This window comes from Xenopus laevis, chromosome 3S (assembly GCF_017654675.1).
Source record: "Xenopus laevis strain J_2021 chromosome 3S, Xenopus_laevis_v10.1, whole genome shotgun sequence".
In the NCBI taxonomy this organism is placed as follows: Eukaryota; Metazoa; Chordata; class Amphibia; order Anura; family Pipidae; genus Xenopus; species Xenopus laevis.
The window spans coordinates 21,489,089-21,513,613 of record NC_054376.1 but is presented as its reverse complement, the minus strand read 5'-3'; the positions used below and the strand labels follow the sequence as shown (position 1 = coordinate 21,513,613).

General features: G+C 38.9%; 1 protein-coding gene across 1 annotated transcript in view; it reads right to left on the bottom strand.

The window, feature by feature from the left end:
- Positions 1–773: 773 nt before the first annotated feature.
- Positions 774–24,525, bottom strand: part of adam9.S (ADAM metallopeptidase domain 9 S homeolog) — a 60,558-nt gene continuing 36,806 nt past the window's right edge. The window contains exons 12-22 of the mRNA XM_018255004.2: positions 22,199–22,370; positions 21,728–21,820; positions 15,887–16,082; positions 15,442–15,547; positions 14,201–14,390; positions 13,561–13,641; positions 6,647–6,752; positions 5,339–5,480; positions 4,445–4,721; positions 3,236–3,303; positions 774–2,225 (exon numbers count right to left, since the gene is read on the bottom strand). Coding sequence (XP_018110493.1) covers positions 2,150–2,225; positions 3,236–3,303; positions 4,445–4,721; positions 5,339–5,480; positions 6,647–6,752; positions 13,561–13,641; positions 14,201–14,390; positions 15,442–15,547; positions 15,887–16,082; positions 21,728–21,820; positions 22,199–22,370 — 1,507 coding nt within the window. The 3' untranslated portion in view covers positions 774–2,149. The remainder of the gene's footprint in view (positions 2,226–3,235; positions 3,304–4,444; positions 4,722–5,338; positions 5,481–6,646; positions 6,753–13,560; positions 13,642–14,200; positions 14,391–15,441; positions 15,548–15,886; positions 16,083–21,727; positions 21,821–22,198; positions 22,371–24,525) is intronic.

Below are 24,525 nucleotides of genomic sequence, written 5' to 3'. Positions count from 1 at the left end.
ATTTGGTGGGTGACCAATGACGGCCTATAAAGAGCATGAAGGATATAGTGTATATAACATCGCTAATGACCATTGTAAACTTCCATGTCCATCAGCCTGGAATTCACTTGTACCATGTATAGAATATAATGTCATTGTGTCTGTGTCATAATGACCAACTCACTACTCCATGCAGCTGGATTAAAGGTGTTGTTCACCTTTAAATGATCTTTTAGTATGATGTAGAGAGTGATATTCTAAGACAATTTGCAATTGGTTTTAAATTTTTATGATTTGTGGTTTTTGAGTAATTTAGCTTTTTATTTAGTGGCTTTACAGTTTGCAATATCAGCAAACTGGTTGCTAGGGTCCAAATTACCCCAGCAACCATGCATTCATTTGAATAAGAGATTGGATAATGAATAGGAGAGTCCTGCATAGAAAGACAAGTAATAAAAAGTACAAATAACACATAAATAATACACTTGTAGCCTTACAGAGCATTTGTGGTTTAGATGGGGTCGGTGGCACCCATGTGAAAGCTGGAAAGAGTGAGAAGAAAGCAAAAAAGAAAAAATGAAGGCCAAATGAAAAGTTGCTTAGAAAGTTGCTTAGTAAGGCCAACAGCATTATGAAATCATATTAGATGGCTCTGGGACTCAAGAGTCACATGACTATCAAAAGAAAAAGGAATTTAAAATACAAATCCAAGAGACAACGACGGTCAGCGTCACAGAAAGGGATTAATTAATAATTCTCACAAATGAAATGAATGACTAATTATACTAATCGCACTAATTATAAAGGAAATTTACTCGGCTAAGGAAGTTAAAGTGAATTTCATATGTACATTCCTAATATCTCCATGTTGCACTATTTCAAGTACAATATCATTGCAAGAATAACAATCAATCAGATCAGTCATAGGCAGTAAGAAAAGATGTTGGTGCCAGAACAAGGTGGATTACAGAAAAACCGAAAAAGAAAAGAAAACGTGCAATCTGTTTATCAGAATTAAGGATTTTATATAACAAAATCCACAGTGGTATCTTCCAAATCAACTAATGAAATGATCCCTACCTTATCTGAGCTCACCTCTTTTATGATAATGGTTCATACCAGGGATAGACATGCTTTGGCACCCCACATACTGCAGAACTCTAACTCCCAGAATTCCTCTAACAGCTCTACTGATTCAGGAATGTTGGGCAATGTAGTTCTGGAGTAGCAAAGATTGCCTATCCATGATCTACAATAATGCTTTGCCTTCCCAGAATCCTTTGCCATACATTTAAACACAAATGTAGCGATTTAAAAAAAAAAAAAAATCAATAATATTTAATCCCATAGAAAATAAAATTACTGTATATCATAAACAGTTTTTGGCGTATGAAATGACACAGTTAGTTATGTTAGCACTTGCAGTAGGAATCCCTTATAAACATCACTTTCTATAGAGGTGAGGAGGGATCTGCTCCCAGGGAATTGTCCAGCTCTAAATGAAGTTGTGCTGGTACCATGCATGTAACGTTACCTATTAATCAGCTGAACATTATTTACCACCTCAGTGAACTTTCCTCATACCACTGTCTGAGCAGGAATCCTTCCCGGAACCTTCCGCATCTGGTCACAGCAGCTAAGTGGCTCAGTGTATCAAACAGTGCTTCAGGGGGGACTATAAAGGGAAACGGTAGAAGTGGGTGGCATCTTCCTGTCCATTAGGCACCTGGACAGATTGCATCCTGGGAAGGCATGCATGCAGTATAACATATAACAGAAACCGTCACAGGCGTGTGTGTTAATGTTACAGCATGCTCAAAATAAACCTTTTCAACCTCTAGCAAAAAAACCAAAAAACCTTTGTATTGGATTACTGAGGTCCCACTGAAAGATATTCAAAGTTACATACATGCATGAAAAATACCACTATTTCTGTGAAAGAATCTTGCCGTCCTTTAGTTCCCACCGTGGCCCATGATTATCTGGGGGTAAAGTGACCAAATACCCAGCGGAGGATGGGCAAGCGTCTGGGATACACGTATAACCATTGTGTCTGTTGCACCTTTCTTAAAGGTATTATTTCCAATGCTTTTCTACAGAAACACCTCTGTACCCAGTCATGATAAATGTCCCAAAGAGAATTCTACGTGGATGAATTGTGCTTGAGTAGTTATAGTGGAGGAGCAGGGGCCGGGCGTGATGGAATTATATTGGCAGGTGCTTCTCTTTGGTGAGGTGGAGGAGGCCTGAAAATAATAAATGCACAGAATTAGGCAAATGTGCAATTATATGGTGCAATAGGAGTAGTTATAGGGAGGGGTTATATGGAGCATTAGGCATTATAGGGAGGGTTATATGGAGCAATAGGAGTTATATGGTGGGGTTATATAGAATAGGATGGGTTATAGAAAGGGCTATATGGAGCAATATGAGGAGGGGTTATATGGAGCAATAGGATGGGTTATAGAAAGGGTTATGGAGCAATAGGAGGAGGGGTTATATGGAGCAATAGGATAGGTTATAGAAAGGGTTATGGAGCAATAGGAGGGGGGGTTATATGGAGCAATAACAGGAGTTATATGGAGGGATTACTGTATATGGTGCAATAGGAGGAGTTATAGGGAGGAGTTATATGCAGCAATAGAATGGGTTATAGAAAGGGCTATATGGAGAAATAGGAGGAGGGGGTTATATGGAGCAATAGGAGGAGTTATATGGAGGGGGTACTGTATATGGTGCAATAGGAGGAGTTATAGAGAGGGTTATATGGAGCAATAGGAGGAGTTATAGAGAGGGGTTATATGGAGCAATAGGAGGAGTTATAGAGAGGGGGTTTATGGAGCAATAGGAGGAGTTATATGGAGCAATAGGATGAATTATAAGAAAGGGTTATATGGAGCAATAGGAGGAATTATAGGTAGAGGTTATATGGAGCAATAAGATGGGTTATAGAAATAGTTATATGGAGCAATAGGAGGAGGGGTTATACAGAGCAATAGGAGGGGTTATACAGAGGGGTAATATGGAGCAATAGGATGGGTTATAGAAAAGGTTAAATGGAGCAATAGGATGGGTTATAGAAAAGGTTAAATGGAGCAATAGGATGGTTATAGGGTTGGTTACATGGAGCAATAGGAGGAGTTAAAAATTATATATGAATAGCCACTTATCAATGTAACATTTTCAATCAAAATGGGGTATACAAGGAACACAGACACAAGGCTTTATATATACAGGAATAACTCACACTACTAACCTAGATGGCATATGTTGAGGCTGCTTCACTGTATATGATGGAACAGCAAAGTTATTCGGTTGATAGGGCTGCAAACAAGAAAAAAGCTGTAGCATGTACAAAAATAATGCAGTATATAGAGCAACTTTGCATCAAACCATAACCAAATTATGTCACAAATAACACAGCAAAAAATACAATGGCAGTGTTAAGCTTATAGAGGTGCTACAGAAGTTTAGAGAGTATCACTCACACTAGCATGGGGTCTGGTCCAATCTCGGCACTTAAAAATTGTGAAGAGATGCACTTCCTCCTATTTATATCTGGAAGTATCCCGCCAACCCACTCAGACTGCAAACTTTGTGACTTGTAACACATGCCATTCAATATTTGTTACTATGTATATTTTTGTTGAAGGAGAAATAAACCCTAAAAAAGTATATGGCTGGAAATGCCTTATTTTATATATTGAACTTAATGAACCTGCCTAAAGGTTCAGCATCTCTATAGTAATACTGATCCAGGCCTTCAAATTAGTCACTGGAGTTTCCCATCTTGGATTTTGTTAGGAGTGTCTGTGACACGCACATGCTCAGTGGGCTTTGATGTTGAGAGGGTCACTACACATCATGAAGCAGAAAATGAGATTTGGTCATATAAGCTGATGCTACAGGGCTGATTATTAAATTCTGATGCTGATTGTGCGGAGCTGCCCTGTACGTAGAATATTAATTATTTACTAATCACCCTTATATTGTGACATTTATATTATATGTATTTTCTGAATATTTTAAGTGGGTCCCTAAGCTCAGTTAGTGACAGCAGCACAGAGCATATGCAGTGAATCAGCACAAAAGAATATAGGGAGCTACTGGGGCATCTTTGGAGACACAGATCTTTACTGCTAAATGGCTGTGGTAGCCTTGGGCTGGTACAGAAGTTTAAAACATAATGTACAACATTTCTACCCTAGTTCTTTAGTTATGCTTTAGTTCTCCTTTAATAAGCACTTTTATTTATTTTTTTTTACTTGTATATTTGCCCCACTGTTGGCGCTGGTACTGTATTGTAAAATGCAAAGGGCTAATTACACAATATCAGCCCCATGAAACCTTTTGTGGCTGTATAAATATTAAGAGTACCAAACTGCTATTTGGAGTGAAGGCTGAGCAAGATTAATGAACTATCCTTGTTACATACTGTGACATACACACATGGACGAAAACTTACAGTGCTTTGAGCGGGTGCAGTAGCTGGCATACTTCTATATGGTCCAGCAGGTGGCACATTTCTAGGGGGGCTGAGGGCAGAAGGCCACTGACTTTGTGCTGGGTTTGGCATGTTCCTTGGTGGGCCAGTAAGTGGTGTCCCTCTATTGGGTGGAACATTGTGTGCATTTCTTGGTGGGCCTGCGTTTGGAATACCCCTTCCAGGTGCTGTGCTTGGTGCATTCCTTGGTGGCCCTGATGCTTGCCTCTCTCCTCCTGTTTGATTTTTGTCGTCAACTCTGAAATGATAAAAGTTCACTTAATAATGTGTAGGGATCATATGAAAAAAATCCCATTAGCCTTTGCATTAAACAACATCCTATGAGCACCTTTTTATAAGTAAAATAGGTTCAGCTTGCCACACCCCCAATGATGTCAGATCAGATCCATGTGCAGATAAACTCATCCTACCGATCTTTAAAACCCCTTATTATAACTGCTTCTATTGCTCCATATAACTCCTCCCTAGAACTCCTCCTATTGCCCACTGAACACTGCCCCTATAATCAGAGGAAATTCTAGCCCCACAGTCGCCTGAAGGGGCTTTCATGATTCCACCTCCCCTCACTCCCTGTGCTTACCTTAACATCGCCGGAGGGTGTCTGGGGGGGACTTCAATGCTAGCACAGAGAGCGCAAACAACTGAAAACTGGGTTCTTTAAATTGCACAGGGTGGCTTTTTGTCCATGCCTATAATTCCCCTTACTACCTCATATATGCTTTCTGTATAACTTTTACTGTTGCTTAATTTAACAGAGCCATATAACTCCACCCCCCCTCCCCCCCACCACAATATAACTCCATCCTATAAATATTGGTTCTATAGATATATTTTATTATCCCCCATTTTACTCACTCGTGGGCCTGTGAGCGTTTTTTCCTGCAGAATCTTCTTTTTAGTTCATTTCTCCTGAAGAATACAAAGGCACCAAGGGCCAAAAGAGGCACAATAAGGAAGAAGAAAACCAGCAGCCCATCCCTGAGAGACGTGTCTTTATCTGGGGGGGGGGGAGAAAAGGAAGATACATTAATTACTTCTCAGCAGGTACAACCCCCCCTCACTTAGTTTCACATGAGTGCAAATGAATAGGGCTTGTGCTGAAAATTGTTTTAATTAGGATATATCTATGGTTCATGTTATTTCTTTAACTGAAAGTAAAGTTCCATTCCCTGTTTCTATGAGCACAAGCAAAATGCACCTGCAGTTCACAGAGAAGCCTCTGCATTATCAACTGCTTCTCATTTCAAGGTCTAAAAGGCAGTAGTTGGGAGAAGCGAGGGTTGCAGTTATTTATAGAGAGGCTTCTCATTGGACAGCTGATATGTTTTGACTGTGACTATATGAACTAGAAAGTAAAATGTGACATTTAGGGGCAGATTTATCAAGGGTCGAATTGAATTTTGAGTTTTCGAGTTTTTTAAGATGAAATCTGTCAAATTCAACTAGGGAGTTAATCAAATTCTATTCGAGTTTTTTATTTTCGAGATTTATCATACTCTGGCACTTTAAGAACTCAAATCCGACTATTCGCCACCTAAAACCTGCCGAATAGCTGTTTAAGTCAATGGGAGATGTTTGCAGCCTTCCAGACATTCAAGTTTTTTTCAGAGAAAAAACTCAAATCGAGTTTTTAAAATTCTAATCCAATTTGATTTGAGTTTTCGGGTCAATTCAATTAATACAAGTTGTAAAAATTCGATTTTTTTAATAAATTTCGATTGGTCGAATTTGGAGTTTATGGGAGTTTTTAAAAACTCACATGAATTCGAAATTGGACCTTTGATAAATGGGCCTCCCAATCTCAGAAAGGGACACTGACAAGCCTCTGTCCTGGACAGGCCTATCTACGTGTTTGGGACAACTGCATTAAAACAGACAGTCATTATGAACCCATTTTCAGTTGGGAAATAGAGTCCTATGTAGGTGTCATATTCTCGCATATTCTGCATGATTAGGAAAAAATGCCTGAATGGTCTTTTGTCGCATAAACGGTATTCTCGTTTAAAGGGAAAAAAATGTGAGATCCCTATGGGCAAGAATACAAAAACAATGTTAGTTTATGGGGGTGTATGTACTCCTGTATGAATGTATGTATGTATGTATGTATGTATGTCAATGTATGGGGGCATTCCAGGCTGCTCAGACACAGCAGGTACTCCTTACCATTATATGTAGGTCCGCTGTCAATGCTGCCCCCGTAGCCTTCGGTTTGGCAATTAGAGAAGGCCCAACCTTCATTACAATGACAGTTCTTATTGCTGTTGCAAACCTGTAAAACAAAGACATTGTTCAGTTCACTTAATCCCATTTATGTGCATTAAATTGTTCTATTAAGGTTTATGGCACACCAGGCATTTGCTCTGACAGCAGATATACTTTAATGACAATCACCTGTTACAATCTTATGTAGAGCCCATAACCCTCGATCTCTGAGTGGCACACTCTACAGTATACAATATGGCGACAACTGCAAAATAGGGCAGTTACATTCATATGCTGCTGAGAACAGAAAAACTTGCCCTAATAAGAATATTAAAAAAAGGTTATATTTTGTCAAAGGATAAGTAAACCTTTAAAATAAGTGAATGTAAAATTCATGAGGGGAACAAACTCCTTGAGGTGGATACATAGTAAATAGAAACATAGTAAGTTGGATTGAAAAAAGACACACGTACATCAAGTTCAACTTGAACTCTATTTTAACCTGCCTAAATGCTAGTTGATCCAGAGGAAGGCAAAAAACCCCATCTGAAGCCTCTCCAATATGCCTCAGAGGGGGAAAAAATTCCTTCCTGACTCCAAAATGGCAATCGGACTGATCAACTTGTACTATGAGCTATCTTCCATAACCCTGTATTCCCTCACTTGCTAAAAAGCCATCCAACCCCTTCTTAAAGCTATCTAATGTATCAGCCTGTACGACTGATTCAGGGAGAGAATTCCACATCTTCACTGTAAAAAAAATGGGTGACCCATGTGTCAGCTGGAAAGACCTACTAGTAAATAAAGCATTAGAGAGATATATGATCCCCTTATATATTTATACATAGTCATCATAGCACCCCTTAAGTGCCTTTTCTCCAGGGTGAACATCCCAAATCTGGCCAATCTTTCCTCATAGTGAAGATTTTCCATAACTTTTACCAGCTTAGTTGCCCTTCTCTGCACCCTCTCTAATTCAAAATTCAATTAAAATAGTAGCTAGTACATACTACCCCACATACCCAACGGGGTATGTGGGGTAGTATGTACTAGCTACTATTTTAATGTGAATAACAATAAATTTATATTTTTTTACTGGAAGAGGCCTTGGGACTTATATCGTTTTTGATATAAACTTTTTTCAGATTGCCAGTTTGTCAAGATCATGTTGCAAGGATGCCACATACTGGATGGAATTAATTGGGCTGGACAGTTTTGCGTCATCTGCAAACACTAATACATTACTTACAATACATAAATGAACAAGTTAAATAAAAGTGGACCCAATACCAAGCACTGAGGGACCCCACTAAGAACCTTACTCCAAGCAGAGAATGTACCATTAACAACCACCCCCTGTACCCCATCCGGCAGCCAGTTTCCTATCCATGTGCAAACGACTTCATTAAGCCCAACAGACCTTAGTTTAGAAAGCAGTCGTTTCTGTGGCACGGTATCAAACGCTTTGGCAAAATCCAAATAGATCACTGCCCCCCCCCACTGTCCAACATCTAACTTACCTCATCATAAAAAGCAATTAAATTTGTCTGACATGACCTATCCTTCATAAAGCCATGCTGCTCATAATGCCATTCACTAGAACAAAATTTTTAATGTGATCCCTTAACAAGCCTTCAAATAATTTGCCCAACACAGATGTCATACTTACTGGCCTATAATTGCCAGGCTGAGATCGTAATCCCTTTTTAAATATCATCTTTTCTCCAATCCATAGATACCATAGCAGATAAAAGCGAATCTGAGAAAATCAGAAATATGGGCTGCTCTAAAACTGAACTAAGCTCTTTTAGAACCCGGGGGTGTATGCCATCAGGCCCTGGAGCCTTATTTGCATTAATTTTTATTAAAGCTTTATGAATCATATCCTGAGTCAGCCACTGACTAGATTGAGCTGAGCCATCAGTGCAGCTATGAAGTGAGCCTGGGAACTTAGACTCCTCTATTGTATACACTGAAGAAAATAACAGATTTAGCATGTTAGCCTTTTCTGTATCTGTTACAACCATACTGGTACCATTATTTAAAGGAGCAACACTCTCAACCTGCATCTTTTTACTATTAATATACTGAAAAAACTTCGGGTTAGTCTTATTAATATACTGAAAAAACTTCGGGTTAGTCTTAGCCTTTGCCGCTATGCACTCTTCATTTCCTTTCTTTGCCTTCCAGATTGCTGTTTACAACATTTAGTATAGTGTTTATATTCTTTAAATGCAGCTTCTGTCCCCACATACTTGTAGTTTTTAAAAGCCTTTCTAACTTCTTTACTTCTATATTAAGCCACATACAACATAGTTGTATTACTAGAATTAGGACTATTAAGAAGGAAACCTTCATTAACCGATTCCTCATTTGTGTAGGCGAAAAATAGATTTTTAGAGTCTCAGCTTTTTTTTTGTTCTCATCAACCAGCTGACCCACCTCTGATATTAAGGGTCCCATCCCTTCCTGCTTCATTTTTTTACTATTAACATATTTAAAAAATAATTTTGGGTTCTTTTTACTTCTTGCTGCAATATCCTTTTCCATATCGATTTTAGCATGCCTGATAGCTTTTTTGCAAGATTTATTCGTCTCCGTGTACATTATAAATGATTCGGCTGACCCAGCTATCTTGAATGCCTTAAAAGCACGTCTTTTCTTTCCCACCAGGACACCAACACTTCTATAGAACCAAAAAATGTTTTGCTTTGCAACAACGTTTCTTGCTTACAAGGGGAATATACTGGCATGGATTTTTATTAAGCAGCATTTTAAAGACTTCCCATTTTTGTTCTGTGTTTAGCCCTGTGAAAAGCATTTCTGAAATTTAGTGTTTTAGTTACTCCCTTATATAATTGCTTCTGCAACAGAATCTCAAAGGAGACCATATTATGATCACTATTCCCTAATTGCTCACCCACACAAATGCTAGAGATGAGTTCAGTATTATTAGTTATTACAAGAGCCAAAAGAGAGTTATTCCTGGTAGGTTCTTGAACGAGCTGGAATAAAAAGTTGTTATTCAGCATATTTACAAACCTACTAGCTTTTTTAGTCTTGGCAACCCCATTCAACCCAGTCAATGTCTGGATAACTGAAGTCACCCATAGTAATAACTTGACATAGTTGTGAAGCTGCTTCTATTTGTAAAAGTAGCTGGGCTTCATTCTTGTCACTTATACAAAATGTTTTTTAGCATACACCAATGAAAATTTTCTTTGTAACCATTTGCCGAGTCAAAATCTCTAACCAGAGGGATTCCACACGCTCACCAGTGCCAGCAATGGTTATGTCTTTAGTGCATGGCTTTAATTCAGGCTTTACAAACAAACACACTCCTCCAACCTTTTTAATCCCTCTGCCCCTTCTTAAAAAAAGAGTGTAACCATTTAAATTCACAGTCCAGTCACATGTTTCATCCCAACTGGTCTCAGTGATACCAATTGTATCATGATATTTAGAGCATGCAATTAATTCTAGGTCTCCCATTTTGCCTGACAAATTCTGTGCAACGTAGCAGACAACTTATTACAACTTGTTTTTATTACTGAACCAGGCAACACACTACAACAGCTCAACACAGAGCTCCAATTATACGGCAGCCTCAGCAACTATAAAATACTTCACCCTCAACTTGACTCTTTCAAATAAACAGACTGAACAGCTGGCCAAGAAACAGAACTATAACTGGTCAAAGAATTCAATAACATACCTAGGGGTGAAAATTACAAAAAGACTACAATGAATCGATACACGCAATCTTGACAAAACTATTAAATCAGATTTAACCAGATGGAATGAGAAACCAATATCATGGATGGGAAGAATAAATTTGATCAAAACTAACATATTTCCGAGACTATTGTATATATTTCAAACCATCCCCCTACCTATACCTAGGAAATACTTCACAGCCATGAACACACTTATCAGGAAATTTATCTGGGCTTTACCAAAGCCCAAAAATATTACCAAGTTGCCATTCTAAACAGGATAATAGACTGGTCCCACCATGTGGACACAAAAAAGTGGATACCGTTGGAACAACAAGCTACCTACACCCAGGGCAGACATAAGGGGGGGACAGGGGGGAGAGTTGGAGGGGGCCCGAGGGTAAGGGGGGCCCGGTCACGCCGCACTTTCTTGATTAGCCGGGCTGCTGACTTCGGGAAGGCAGGGCAGGAGCACAAGGGGAGGTATCTTCTGTCCATTACTTCCCCTTATTGGTCACCGAGTTTAAGTCCCAGGTGAGCTGCTCAGGGATTGGATAGTTGAGGTTTGAACTTCTCCTCCCGCTCATCCAATCACCATGCAGCTTTACCAGGACTTGAAATTCTGTGACCAATAAGGGATTAAAATGCAGCCACCTGTGCTCCCCTCCTCCCTTCTGTAGTTGGCAGATCACAGACAGCAGGTGGGCCACACTAATGAAGTGTAACATGGCAGGGCCCCCCTAAAGGTAACCCTTTGTGGTCCCTGTGTGGGGTCCTAGCCACCAATATTCTCATTCATTTGCAATGGGTAGACCTAATACACAGACGTGTCATATATCGAGACCACCCTACACTGGTCAACACTCTGGGAATGTGGGATAAAATCAGAACCAAGTACAAGCTATACAAACACACATCCCCGTTACTCATAATAATAAACAACCCAGCTTTTCCACCAGGACAGGGTAGTACAAGGTTTAGCAAATGGCTAATCCGCAACAATCTGCAACTGATTTACTTTCTGGAAAGAGGTAAATCCATCCCCACAGAAAAACTGGGACATATAATGCAGTTATCCACAACAGACCTATTTGCGTTATCCCAAATATGACATTATCATAGCCTAGGAGGGACCAGGACACTTAGCTGACAGTTGCTTCCATTTGAATTGCTATGCTCAACCACCCTTTCCTCATTACATAAACTTTTACAGGAAACAACAAAAGCACCACAACTGGAGTACTTCCAGAAGTGGTCAAGAGACCTGGAGAAGGACCTGGAAGAGAAACAGACAAACACAATAAACCACGTGCTGATGAGCAGCTCCAGGTGCGGCCGAATCAAAGAAACCAACTTTAAGTTACTAACAAGATGGTACCTCACTCCAACTACACTCCACAAAATATGGCAAACAACAACAGATCAATGATGGAGGTGCCATCAAACAGCAGGAACCTTACTTCACATATTCTCGGAATGTTTCTGGCAGTAAGTCAGGAATCTTTCAAAACAGATAATCAAATCTACAATACCAGATAACTCAGCATATACAGTATCCTATCATTCAATTTGAATAAACGGATATCTCACTTCCTATCAACCATAGAACCGCACTTATTACATGCAGCCAAAATGTTGATCCCAGTACGATGGAAACAGACACAACCTCCCAGGATCCAAGACTGGATAAACAAAATAAATTATATATATATATATATATATATATATATATATATATATATATATATATATATATATATATATATATATATATATATATATATATATATATATATATATATTTGAAGAACTCTCTAACACATCGCCAGAACAGGCTACAAAATTTGTAGCCAAATGGGTACACTGGGCCCTCTTCAAGGACTCAAACGAATTCAAAACCTTAACAAGAGTGTAAACAACCTGAACACATCTCACTCTTAAGCCTTCCAAACAGCAAACTTCTCCTATCATCTATACTTTTTTTTTCTCTCCTCTTTTCCTCCCCTTACCCATTGCCACCCCCAGGACCACAACTAACCAATCACTCCTACTATCCCACGTACCGAGTACGGAACAGAGCCAACAATGCATAGAATTATTACATAGAATCAAAATGTGAGAAATCTTTGTAACAATGTACTCAGTCTAAGATCTATGTTTTAAAATAAATATTGTTGATACTATTGTTATGATATGGTTTTATTGGAAAATGCAATAAAAATCAGAGTTACAAATAAAAGAAAGAAATTTTGCAATACATTCATAATTTATTTTGTTTTTATTCCAAGATATTAAAGGAACAGTTCAATGTAAAAATAAAAACTGGGTAAATAGATAGACTGTGCAAAATAAAAATTTTTCCTAATATAGTAATATACTGTATAAAGGCTGGAGTGACTGTATGTCTAACATAACAGAACAGAACTTACTGCTTTGCAGCTCTCTTACTCTAAGCGACTTGAAGGGCGCCACATGGGACAGTGAGTTTGCAGTGGATCCTTAGCATGCAGGTCAGATTCAAAAGCATCTATGACCCATGTGCCCCCCCCCCTTAAGTCACTGATTTGTTAATGCCTGGAAACAAATCAATGGAAACCAAGGGAGCTGCAAAGCAGGTGGTAGTGTTCTGGCTATTATGTTTCACATTCAGTCACAACAGCCTTTATACATTACATTTCTGGCTAACTAACAATATTGAAAACATTTTTTATTTTGCACAGCCTATTTACCCAATTTTTTTTTTATTTTTATACTGAAGAATTCCGTTAAGGTATACATGTACTGTTAATATGTATGAATTTTGATACAACAGCACCACCTGCCAGTCAGTTTCCTACCAGTCTGACCACTGAGTAGTCAAGGAAGTTGTCAGGAGAAAGAAAGAGGCTGCTCTGGAAACTGACCAGAAGGTGGTGCTGTTGTAACAAAATTCATTCATATTAACAGTACATGTATCCCTTAATATCTCGGAATTAAAACAAAATAAATAATGAATATAGTGTATATTGCAAAATTTCATATAATAGCGCACTCATCAATTTTATATTCGCTTATTTTAAAGGTATACTTATCCTGTAATTGTTAAAAAAGATGGATGACGCCAATGGTAAACATTCCATGACTTTTGTTGTTAAAAATGTACCACAAATGTACACTAACCCCATTTCCTCCACACTTCTTCTGCACATCGCAGTCGTACTGAAGCACAGAAGCATCAACACATTGGAATTTACTGCAGACCTAGGAGAGATAAAGTATTAGCATTTGACATAAAATGGTTAAAATAACTATATGTACGCCATCATATAATAAACCTTTTTGGGATCTAAGTAAAGAGAAGTTGTCCTCTATATAATAATTGGTTGTGTGAAAAACAGGATAAGCCCTCATACTGTACTATCTACATAGGGGTCCCCAACCTTTTTTACCCATGTAAAAAGAGTCAGGGAGGAACACAAGCATGAAATAGTTCCAGAGGGGTGCCAAATACAGGTATACAGGTTTATGAAAGTTAGCTCATAGCGCAAGTTGATCCAGGGACTAGTCCATTTTGGAATCAGAAGGAATTTTTTCATCCTCTAAAGGCAAATTGGAGAGGCTTTCAATGGGGGTTTTTTGCCTTCCTCAGGAAGGTTGAACTTGATGTACGTGTGTCTTTTTTCAACCTAACTTACTATGTAAATAAGTAAGTTAGGTTAGCCTCTATGTGGTCTGGCAGCCTTGTATCTAAGAGTATAGGAGATAAATGTGCTGTACTTCCCCTTGAACACACAACACACTCTTTGTGTAAATTTCTCACCTTGCCCTCATCACACTTGGTGCCTTCATTCACCATGGCAGGATCGGGGACATCAGAGCCGAGCTGAAAATCCACTCCCCAGCAAACGGTACTGGTGCCATGAATTGGAGTTTGAATATAGGAAGGCCGAATCCCAAACACAGGCATAGTCTCCACATTCTCACACTGCAGCTTCCCACAGCGGGCATTCCTGAAACAGACACAGGAGAGATGCCAATGTTGCCATTAGCTGTACATATGGAGAGGATAGTAACATTCATATCTTTTTACTCTTAAAGGGATTCTATCATTATTTTTATGGTTTACTTTTTATCTATAAATGACACTGCGTACATTGCAAATAATTCACTCCAACATCTTATTCTTGAACCAACAAATAAATTTTTTTTTAGCTGTAACATTGGTGTAGAGGTAGCCATCTCAGTGCTTTGTGCCTGATTTTGAGCTTTGAGATGGAGCCAGCACTTCAGGATGGAACTGCTTTGAGACAGCTATTGTTTCTTCCCTTCTCATTGTATTTAACCATGACCCAAGTCACATGTTTTTCCTGCCTGGGTACTTCAGCAGAGTTGTCAGGGAGTGGATATCTGAAATTTTTTCTGTTGATAGGCTGCTGGGGGGGGGGGTACTGCAGTGTAGTAGTAAAGAGTAAGTGAAGTTTAGCACAACACAAGTCACATGACCCAAGGGCACCCCATGCCAAGGGCACCCCATTCCAAATTTCAAAATTAAATATAAAAAATTGTTTGCTCTGTTAAAAAATGGATTGCAGTGCAGAATTCTGCTGGAGCAGCACTATTAACCAATACATTTTGAAAAGTCCCCTCCAGAGAACTTGTCCTGTTCTGGGGAGGGGAATACATGCTGCCTTTAAGGTCTTAGCCACAATTTCGCAGCATGTATATAAAAAATATGGATCTTAAACCGCCATGTATTATCAAAGAGTAGTAGACAATATAAAGTCGAGGGAATGACTTTCACAAAGGATTCGTAAAAAAGATGTAAAAAAACATCTCCTGATCTAGCACGTTTTTTAACTGCTAATATAAAGCATTTGCTAAAACAGCACCACCTGCTGGTGTTTTTGGCAGGCTTCATAATCCACAGTCACCTTTGGCAAATCAATTAATCTATGAATACCTACCAAAATAACAAGAAGGAATTCTATACCAAAACTTGTATGGAAGCAGCAGAACGGGATGGTACATTCCCAGGCCAGGTTTTGTCGCAGTATTACTTACCTGGTGTCGCATTTTCTGTAATCATTGCCTTGGAACCCACAGTTCCCAAATCGGTCCCCTTTGGAGTTTACTTCTTGGTAGCAGATTGGGGGAGCAGACTTGGCCTCTAAAGCAAATAACACAATTCTATATGAGAGAAAGGCAAAGTACTGAAATGCCAGTGCTCTCTGGAAGGCCAAACCAACTCCAATTTTGTCATGGACACTGGTCCCATTGTTCACATTTGAGAAAGAAGAGAGTGGATTATTTGCCCAGAATGGGTTCTTTAATGACATTTATTATTGTGTTGTATCTTGGTAGAACCTGAAGTATTGGAGCAATAAATAAAATCTATGTATGTAAAAGCTAACATATCAAGACAGATGGGTGATAAGATACATAGGTAATAAGTAGAAAAAGAGTAACCTGTTGAACAAACATTCTAGTTCAAACACCGCATACTCACTGGATCCAAAGATGGCCTGGCACTGGGCATCATAAGACTGGCACATGCCATTGTAGCAGTAGGCTTTACTGTTCTGGCACGGATGCCCATTCTGGATATAGACATCTGGCTGGCAGAAAGGGGAGGAGCCATTGCAGTACTCTGGGAGGTCACATTCAATGACCACTGCCCTGCAGACTGTGCCACCAGGGGAGAACTAGAATAGAGCATAAAAGTGTACAGTCTTAATATAAAATCAGTGGAAGAACAGTACAGTCTATTGGGGGAATGTAATAGGTTTCGTTAATGCAAAAAACCTTTGCTAGGACCATTGTAAACGTTAGCGATCATGTTTGCGTCCTTTTTGACCGATTACAGACCTCAATGACATGAAGGGGGTTATTTATTAAAGTTCTGTGCTCTGTGTTTAAATTAGTCAGAAAATCCGACTATTTCGGACTTTTCAGGCAAAAATTCCAAAAATTCAGGGTTTCTGGGAAAAAGCCTGGAAAAAAAAAAAAAAAAAAATCGATGGTTTCAGGGGAAATAACTCCGTATGATTCAGGTTTTTGCTAAATTTTAGCGAGTTTCTCCACAATCCGATTAAATTGTGCTTGTTTAATAATAAATAAGGTCCAATCGTGGATTCTAGTTTGATCTAACTTTTTTTACTTAAATACTCTGATTTTGATAACTATGGCCCAAAGTAAAGACTGAAACCTATACTGGTGCTATTGTGCTTATTATTCAGTCATATGGGGGAATGTAATTAAAATCTCAAGAGATGTTAAAAATGTTTGTTTTTTTGCAAAAGTTTAGCTCTGATCATTCGCTGGCAAATATTACATCGTTAAGCAAGGTTTAGCGTTAACATCTGCTCTGGAGTTTTATTAAATATTTAATCGCAAAATATGCGTTGTGAAATTTTATTACACTGCGAATGTTAATCTGTAGACCCGGTAAGTGGTGCAAGCAGATATAGTGGCATTGCTCAAGGTAATAAAAGTTGTGCCCATTAATATCAGTACCAGACAAGGTGGTGTGACTGTTCCCCTCCTGTATGGCTCACTGCGATTGGCTGCTTGTGTAGAGCATGGGTAGTAACCCATGGCAACCAATCAGATAAATGCTTTCACTGTTCAATCTGCAACTGGCTGAAAAAAACTAATCACTGATTGGTCGCTATTCTTATATTCTTAAAGAATTCTTATTTTTATGGTAATCCTTTTGTACTAGTTGTAGTATTTAACTAGTATGTTTTTAATTTTGCACAATCTTAAAAAGTGGATCAGGATGCATTTCACTGCATTTTGTACCTGTATAACTATGCATGTGACAAATAAAGAATCTTATCTTATCTTATTATTATTATCGGTCACTGCCCAGGTGCAAATTTGTCCAGTGTTTATTAGGGATGCACCAAATTCACTTTTTTTGGATTCGGCCGAACCCCCGAATCCTTTGTGAAAGATTCAGCCGAATACCGAACCCGAATCCTAATTTGCATATGCAAATTAGGGGTGGGAAGGGGAAAACATTTTTTACTTCCTTATTTTGTGACAAAAAGTCACGCAATTTACCTCCTGCCTCTAATTTGCATATGCAAATTAGGATTCGGCTTGGCAGAAGGATTCAGCCGAATCCGAATCCTGCTGAAAAAGGCTGAATCCTGGCCGAATCCCGAACCGAATCCTGGATTCGGTGCATCCCTAGTGTTTTTACCCCATACCATCCAAAAAAACTGACGACTCTCTGGCCTGAGTCAGCAGCCAATAGTGGCCTCTTTACTATGGTTTGCCGTTTGTCCCAAATACAATCTGTTTACAAAACTATCCCTAGTATAGAGAATGAATGTCTCTTGTGATACATAATTATTTGTGACCATACACACATAAAAAAAATATACAAAAGATATATTTCTGTTAAAGAATGAAAACAGTATCTGGTTTGTGCACAAAAGGGTATCATTATATTACAAACTACATTCTGTACACTTTAACAAGCAATCTATCTCACAAATGTATACCATCCATGTAGCAGACACACCTACTATATGTGTAAAGTTAATTACAGAATGAATTATGTAAAAAAAAACTTGGACAGAATATATAATGGTGTAACTAACCAGTGGATGCCAAACTAGATTTTAATGACTAAATAGATGTTTGTGACAGAAAGCAAGATTTTATAGTACAGGATTCATTCTATCAACAAAATGAATACCGTATATACTCGAGTATAAGCCGAGTTTTTCAGCATCCAAAATCTGTTGAAAAAGTCTACCTCGGCTTATACTCGAGTCAGTATAAAAGTTACCTAGCTAGGTACATGGGCATCCACAGAGGGGACAGTGCTGCTTCCCCCTTTCCCGGCCGGATCTTCCCCTTGCTGCCCCGTCCTCCCTCAGTAGGAGTGCCACTACCCAGTCCTGGACTGTCCAGACAGCAAAGTTCACGCTTGCGCACTAGGGGTGCGCCGCGCGCATGTGCACTAGCCGGAACTGGATGCCGGAGCAGCAGGGGGGGGCCCAGGGCCAGTAGCCCTGGTGGGCCCAAAGCCCCCCAGTCCGACCCTGGGTGAGGGGGAGCCAGGGCGGGAATGAAGTTGCAATGAGTGAGGCTGCAAGAAGAGGTTAATGGGCAATCTCAACGGACAAGTGTCCCTTGTGAGCTAGTTATTTGTCGCTTCATCTATAGCAAGGATATAGTATAGGTATGCAATGGAACAGGTTGATCTGTCATTTTTCACCCTAGGCTTATACTCAAGTATATACGGTACTCAGTTTCACAGAAGAACTAAAGTATCCATTCTGTGAAGTAATACTGTCAGTCACTTTTACTGAACCAATAAGAACAAAGCTTATTTCCCAATAACAAACAAGATTAAAAGTTGGCAGCTCTGCTCTACATGGCTGCATCGTCCCTACGACATAGGATACTGTCAAGCCTGCTAGAGAGGGTGCTCTCTAATGTCCCCTGTGCTGCCTAGCAATAAACATGAACAAAAAAAAAAACACTGTCAAACACTACAGCTTCTTAATTGGAAGTTCTTACAAATGGCTGAGAAATATAATGCTGCACTGATAATGATTCTAGAGACAGAAAAGCAAGCAAAACATAAATATGATCATTTTAGTTGATATGGCTAATCTTATTGTAGTAATCCGTGGGCATTTTGGTTAAGGGCATTTCTGCTGTTTTTCCATTGCATTATGATTCATTATGATTCATATTCCTGTTTCCCCTCTTCCTGTCTAAGCTGAGAGCACGAAGCAGCCTGACCTACCTGCCATGTTGTAATAAATTTACCAGACGTTACCGGCTGCTGCCGCCTGAGGCAGCAACCCCAATGCCGCCCCCCTCTCCCGCTCCGTGCTTAAAAGTTTAACGTCGGAGCAGGTCAAAAGGTGCTGCATCGCTAGCGCAAAAGCGCTTACTGCACTAGCAGAGCCAAATTTCCGATTTAAAAACCGGAAATTCGGCTCTTAAAAGTTACAGGAGGCAGCTTTTTCCCGCCCCTTGTAACTAGGGTTGCCACCTGGCCAGTATTTTACCAGCCTGGCCGGTAAAAATGATGGTTGATCCCAATGTTATTACTAGGGAAAAAGATAAATATATAGGAAGGCCAGTATTTTTTTCCAGAAAAGGTGGCAACCCAACTTGTAACTGGACTTTCACTGCCGCCTGAGGCAAGGTGTTCATCTTGCCTCATGGCAGGAACGGCCCTGTATATAACCCATCGTGGGACTGATCAGTATAGTGTGCAGTCTGTATAGGTCTTATGAGCTGTCTCCTAGTTAACTGTAATTCAACTACTACATAATTGATGTAGCAATACAATTCAGTCACTCCTGAATACTGTTTGCAAACAAAAGGGGTAATTTATGCAGGGGCAATTTTAGTGGGGTTGCCACCTTTTCTGGGGCCGGAAAACAGGCAGGGGGTGGGGCGGGATGACATAAGAGGTGGCACTAGCTTGGCAAGCACTAGTTAGTTACACCATTATATACTCTGTTCAAGTTTTTTCTACATAATTCATTCTGTAAGTAAATTTACAAATAAGTGTGTCTGTTACATGGATGTTAGATATTTGATAGAGATAGATTGCTTGTTAAAGTGCAGAAAGGAATTTGTAATATAATGATATCCTTTTGTGCACAAACCAGATACTGTTTTCATTCTTTAATAAACATAAGTCTTTTGTATATATTTTTATCTGTGTATATGGAGACAAATACTTATGTACCATGAGAGATATTCATTCGATGTTCTAGGGATAGTTTTGTAAACAGAATGTATTTGGGACAAACGGCATCCTATACTGTACGAGCAGCTTAACCTATAAGCTTAGTTAAAGGAACAGTAACACCAAAAAAAGAAAGTGTTCTAAAGGAATGAGAGTGTTGCCCTGCACTGGTAAAACTGGTGCGTTTGCTTGATTGGCTGTCCCCATGGCTACACAGCACTTTGTTTATATCAACTATAGTATATCAACTATAGTAGAGTTTCTGAAACACAGGATACACAGTAGAAAAGTTAATAATAGCAACAATACTAATAAATAATACAAGCCATATACAACTAATCAATCCTACACTGCATTTAATGTGTCAGTAAGTTTCAAGTTTATAATTGTCTGCATTGTTATATTATTTGTGTACAGAGTTCCAGGAAAATACATTTAGATAGATACAGCATGATACCAATAGTCTCACGGTTTATAAAAACCATAAAAGAATAGACCATATATGTTCCCTTGTTCAACATGAACAACATGATGCAGATAATGCCATTCTTTTTACATTTTACCAAAAGGTTTCAGCATTTCTGGTTAGTAGGATTCCACATACCATAGCAACCACAGCACTACTTGTAAGTGCACCACTAAACACATCAGAATTTTATTCCACATTCTAAGACTTAAAGGAATTGTTCAGTGTAAAAATAAAAACAGTGTAAATAGACGGGCTGTGAAAAAATGTTTCTAATATAGTTAGTTAGCCAAAAATGTAATGTATAAAGGCTCGAGTGACTGGATGTGTAACATAAAAAAACACAAATTTCTGCTTTTCAGCTCTCTAACTCTGCGTTAGTCAGTGACTATAAGGGGGCCCACGTGGGACATAACTGTTCAGTGAGTTTGCAATTGATCCTCAGCATTCAGCTCAAATTCAAAAGCAAACAGTTATGACCCATGTGCCCCCCCCTCAAGTCACTGATTCGTTACTGCCTGGTAACCAATCAGTGGATAGAAAGACAGCTTCAAAGCAGGAAGTAGTGTTCTGGCTATTATGTTACACATTCATACGCCTAGATCTTTGCATCTAAGGCCAACCTCATTTAACCCCCTCTCCATTCCCTTTTGCAATGTACATTCATTATTTATGTTTAGTTAGTTTTTTTAATTCCAAGATATTAAAGGATACATGTACTGTTAATATGAATGAATTTTGTAACAACAGCGCCAGATGATGTCCAAGGAAGTTGTCAGGAGAAAGAAAGAGGCTGTTCTGATGTTCTTCTGGTTAGGAAAAAAAATGTACACTTTTCTCAAATCTTTCCGAACCAATAAAACATCTAACCAGTCCGCTTTCTTTCTCCTGACAACTTCCTTGAATAATAGGTGGTCAGACTGATCAGAAAATGACAAGTAGGTGGCATTGTTGTAACAGAATTAATTTAATTAACAGTATATGTATTCTTATTTTTAAGGTTTACTTATGCTTTAAGTTCACATTTAAATATGAACAAAATGGCATCATCGTTGAATAAAATGTTGGTATTTTACATTGCAAAAGTGCTTAGAATAGCACCCTTGTCAATTATTATAACATACATAGAACACTTAACTGTGTATACCCACCCGGCAGTTTTGACAGCAGCTTCCATAGGCACACTGGGCTCCAGAACGCAGCTTGCAGGTCCCAGGTTCACAGCATGGATCCTTCTCACATTCCTAGAGAAACAAAATCATGTGACAGAAATAAGCAAGTACGTGTTGGAAGGGGTAACCGTTTAAACAACATGGCATGTCTCTTACAATGACCCACAAACTGGACAATGATAAAAAGCCAAGCAATGCCCAATACACACACAGTACCCTACCTTTAGAACTACAGGAAAGGATAAGCACATTTAAACGGTGATTGGTTCATGGTTTAAATACCAATTCCATTCCATGATTTCACTAACTAACCATTTAATTTGATAGACTGTCTTCTGCTGTGTCTAGCAAGGTTTTGCTGGACCTCCTACTCTGGTCATCTGTTGGTGGGAGCAAAGCCTGTGTTTAGCAATTAAACTATATTAAATGGCCCAGGTATTTTTGGCTTACCTTGGGGCTCCCACAGTCACACTCCTCTCCTACATCCACAAGTTTGTTTCCACAGAAGGGGGCACTGTAAGCTTCATCGGGTTTAGGCACATTCAGTAGACAGCTCCCGCCCTTGTGTAGTGTCAGTTTCTCAAAGTCTTCTTCACTGCAGCTGCTGAAGTTTTTGGATCCCCTACAATGATCACACAAGGAAACCATTTTGCTCTTAATTATATGGACAATATCAGCTTTCATTTTAGTGTTGATTGACCCTCCATTGACATAAAGAAAATGGATATAAAACGAAAAGATAGAATGGCAGAACCCTCCCTCCCATATAGAATGTACTGCACATATGTTAGGAGTGCCTAGGGCAGAACCAGACATTCATCCAGTGCTGTAGGGATGATATAGTAAATTCTTTAATGGGGAACCGTCACCTGAAAAAATCCTATTTTATCACATTAGTCAAGCAAAATAAACTTTAATAACATTATATCAATTATTTGAATTTTGTTTTCTTCGGTATGGGAATTTATAATTATAGCAAGCAGGCGGGCGCCATTTTGTGGACACTGTTATTAAAGGAAAACTATACTCCCCAAACAATGTAGGTCTCTATAAAAAGATATTGCATAAAACAGCTCATATGTAAAATCCTGCTTCATGTAAATAAAACCATTTTCATAATAATATACTTTTCTAGTAGTATGTGCCATTGGGTAATCATAAATAGAAAATTGCCATTTTAAAAAAATAAGGGCCGCCCCCTGGGATCGTAGGATTCACTGTACTCACAAACATACCAACAAACCATACATGTTAGGTCACATGAGCCAATTAACAGACAGAGTTGTGTCTTTTGCTTCCACACTTCTTCCTGTTACAGCACAGAGACCATCACAAAATGGTGGCTCAAGGCAAGAGATGTAAAAGGGCAATATTTACTTAAATATATATTCCAGTTTGGTAAGATTCTTTAATATGCCACTTAATATGATATGAACTATCTGTTGCTTAAGTGTTCATTTTGGGGGTATAGTTTTCCTTTAAGGCAAGTCTTGCATCATGTTTAATTTGATATGGACTTTTTTTGCACAGTTGTATATGTCTGGGTGGAAGGTCTGCTTTAAGTGTGAGCTTAGGTGGGCCCTGAAAACAATTTGGGCATCTAAAGGGGGGCGGGGGCTGAACCTCTGCTCTAGAGTGAACAGCTGCTTGAAAACAAATGCTGTTTATGTCATCTCAAGGTTCAGCCAACTAGTGCAACAAATTCAAACAGTGTGAAACAGGACTCCTATACTATGGGTACAGTAATGTTCTCTTCCCTGTTTCCAAACAGAACATATGCTTTCCCCTCCGGCATGCCTTCTGTTCTGAGGTTTATCTCTCCCTCCCCACCCAGTTCTGCACAGCAAATATATACATTAAGTACATTTGTTTAATATAAAATAATGACATGTTTCACTCTGAGTAACCCCCAATGGGTTTCTATGCTCCCTCACTGCTGCAATGAGATGGAGCAGCCTTCATCATTGTGGCTCAGTCTGTAACTGTAACTTGGGGTGAATAAGAAGAAAGGTTCCTATCTGAAGTGGGGGAGTTCCATTTGCTAATCTCAAACACATATAGCATTATTAAAGGGGTTGTTAACCTTTGAGTTAACTTTTAGTATGATGTAGAGAGTGATATTCTGAGACAACTTGTAATTGGTTTTTATTTTTTATTATTTAAGTTATTTAGCAGCTCTTCAGTTTGCAATTTCAGCTATCTGGTTGCTAGCATCCAAATTACCCTAGCAAACATGCATTGATTTGATTAAGAGACTGAATAGGAGAGTGCCTGAATAGAAAGATGAGTAATAAAAAGTGGCAATAACAATACATGTATAGCCTTATAGAGCTTTTGTTTTTAGATGGGGTCAGTGACCTCCATTTGAAAGCTGGAAAGAGTCAGAAGAAGACAAATAATTAAAAAAACTATAAACAATAAATAATGACCAGTTAAAAAGTTGCTTAGCATCGGCCATAACATACTAAAAGTTAACTTGAAAGTGAACCACCCCTTTAATGCCCAAAATATGCTGTATATTTAGCGTTAGGCAGATATCATTAGGTGTTGCCAAGCCATATAAACATCTTGCATGGCTTGAGGAAAAAATCTAACATTATCTATAATAGTAAAGGCATTCTCACACTGGGGCTCATTTATCAACACTGGGCAAATTTGCCCATGGGCAGTTACCCATAGCAACCAATCAGTGATTAGCTTTTTAAAGCCAGCTGCAAGTAGAACAATGAATGCAGCAATTTGATTGGTTGCCATGGGTTACTGCCCATGGGCAAATT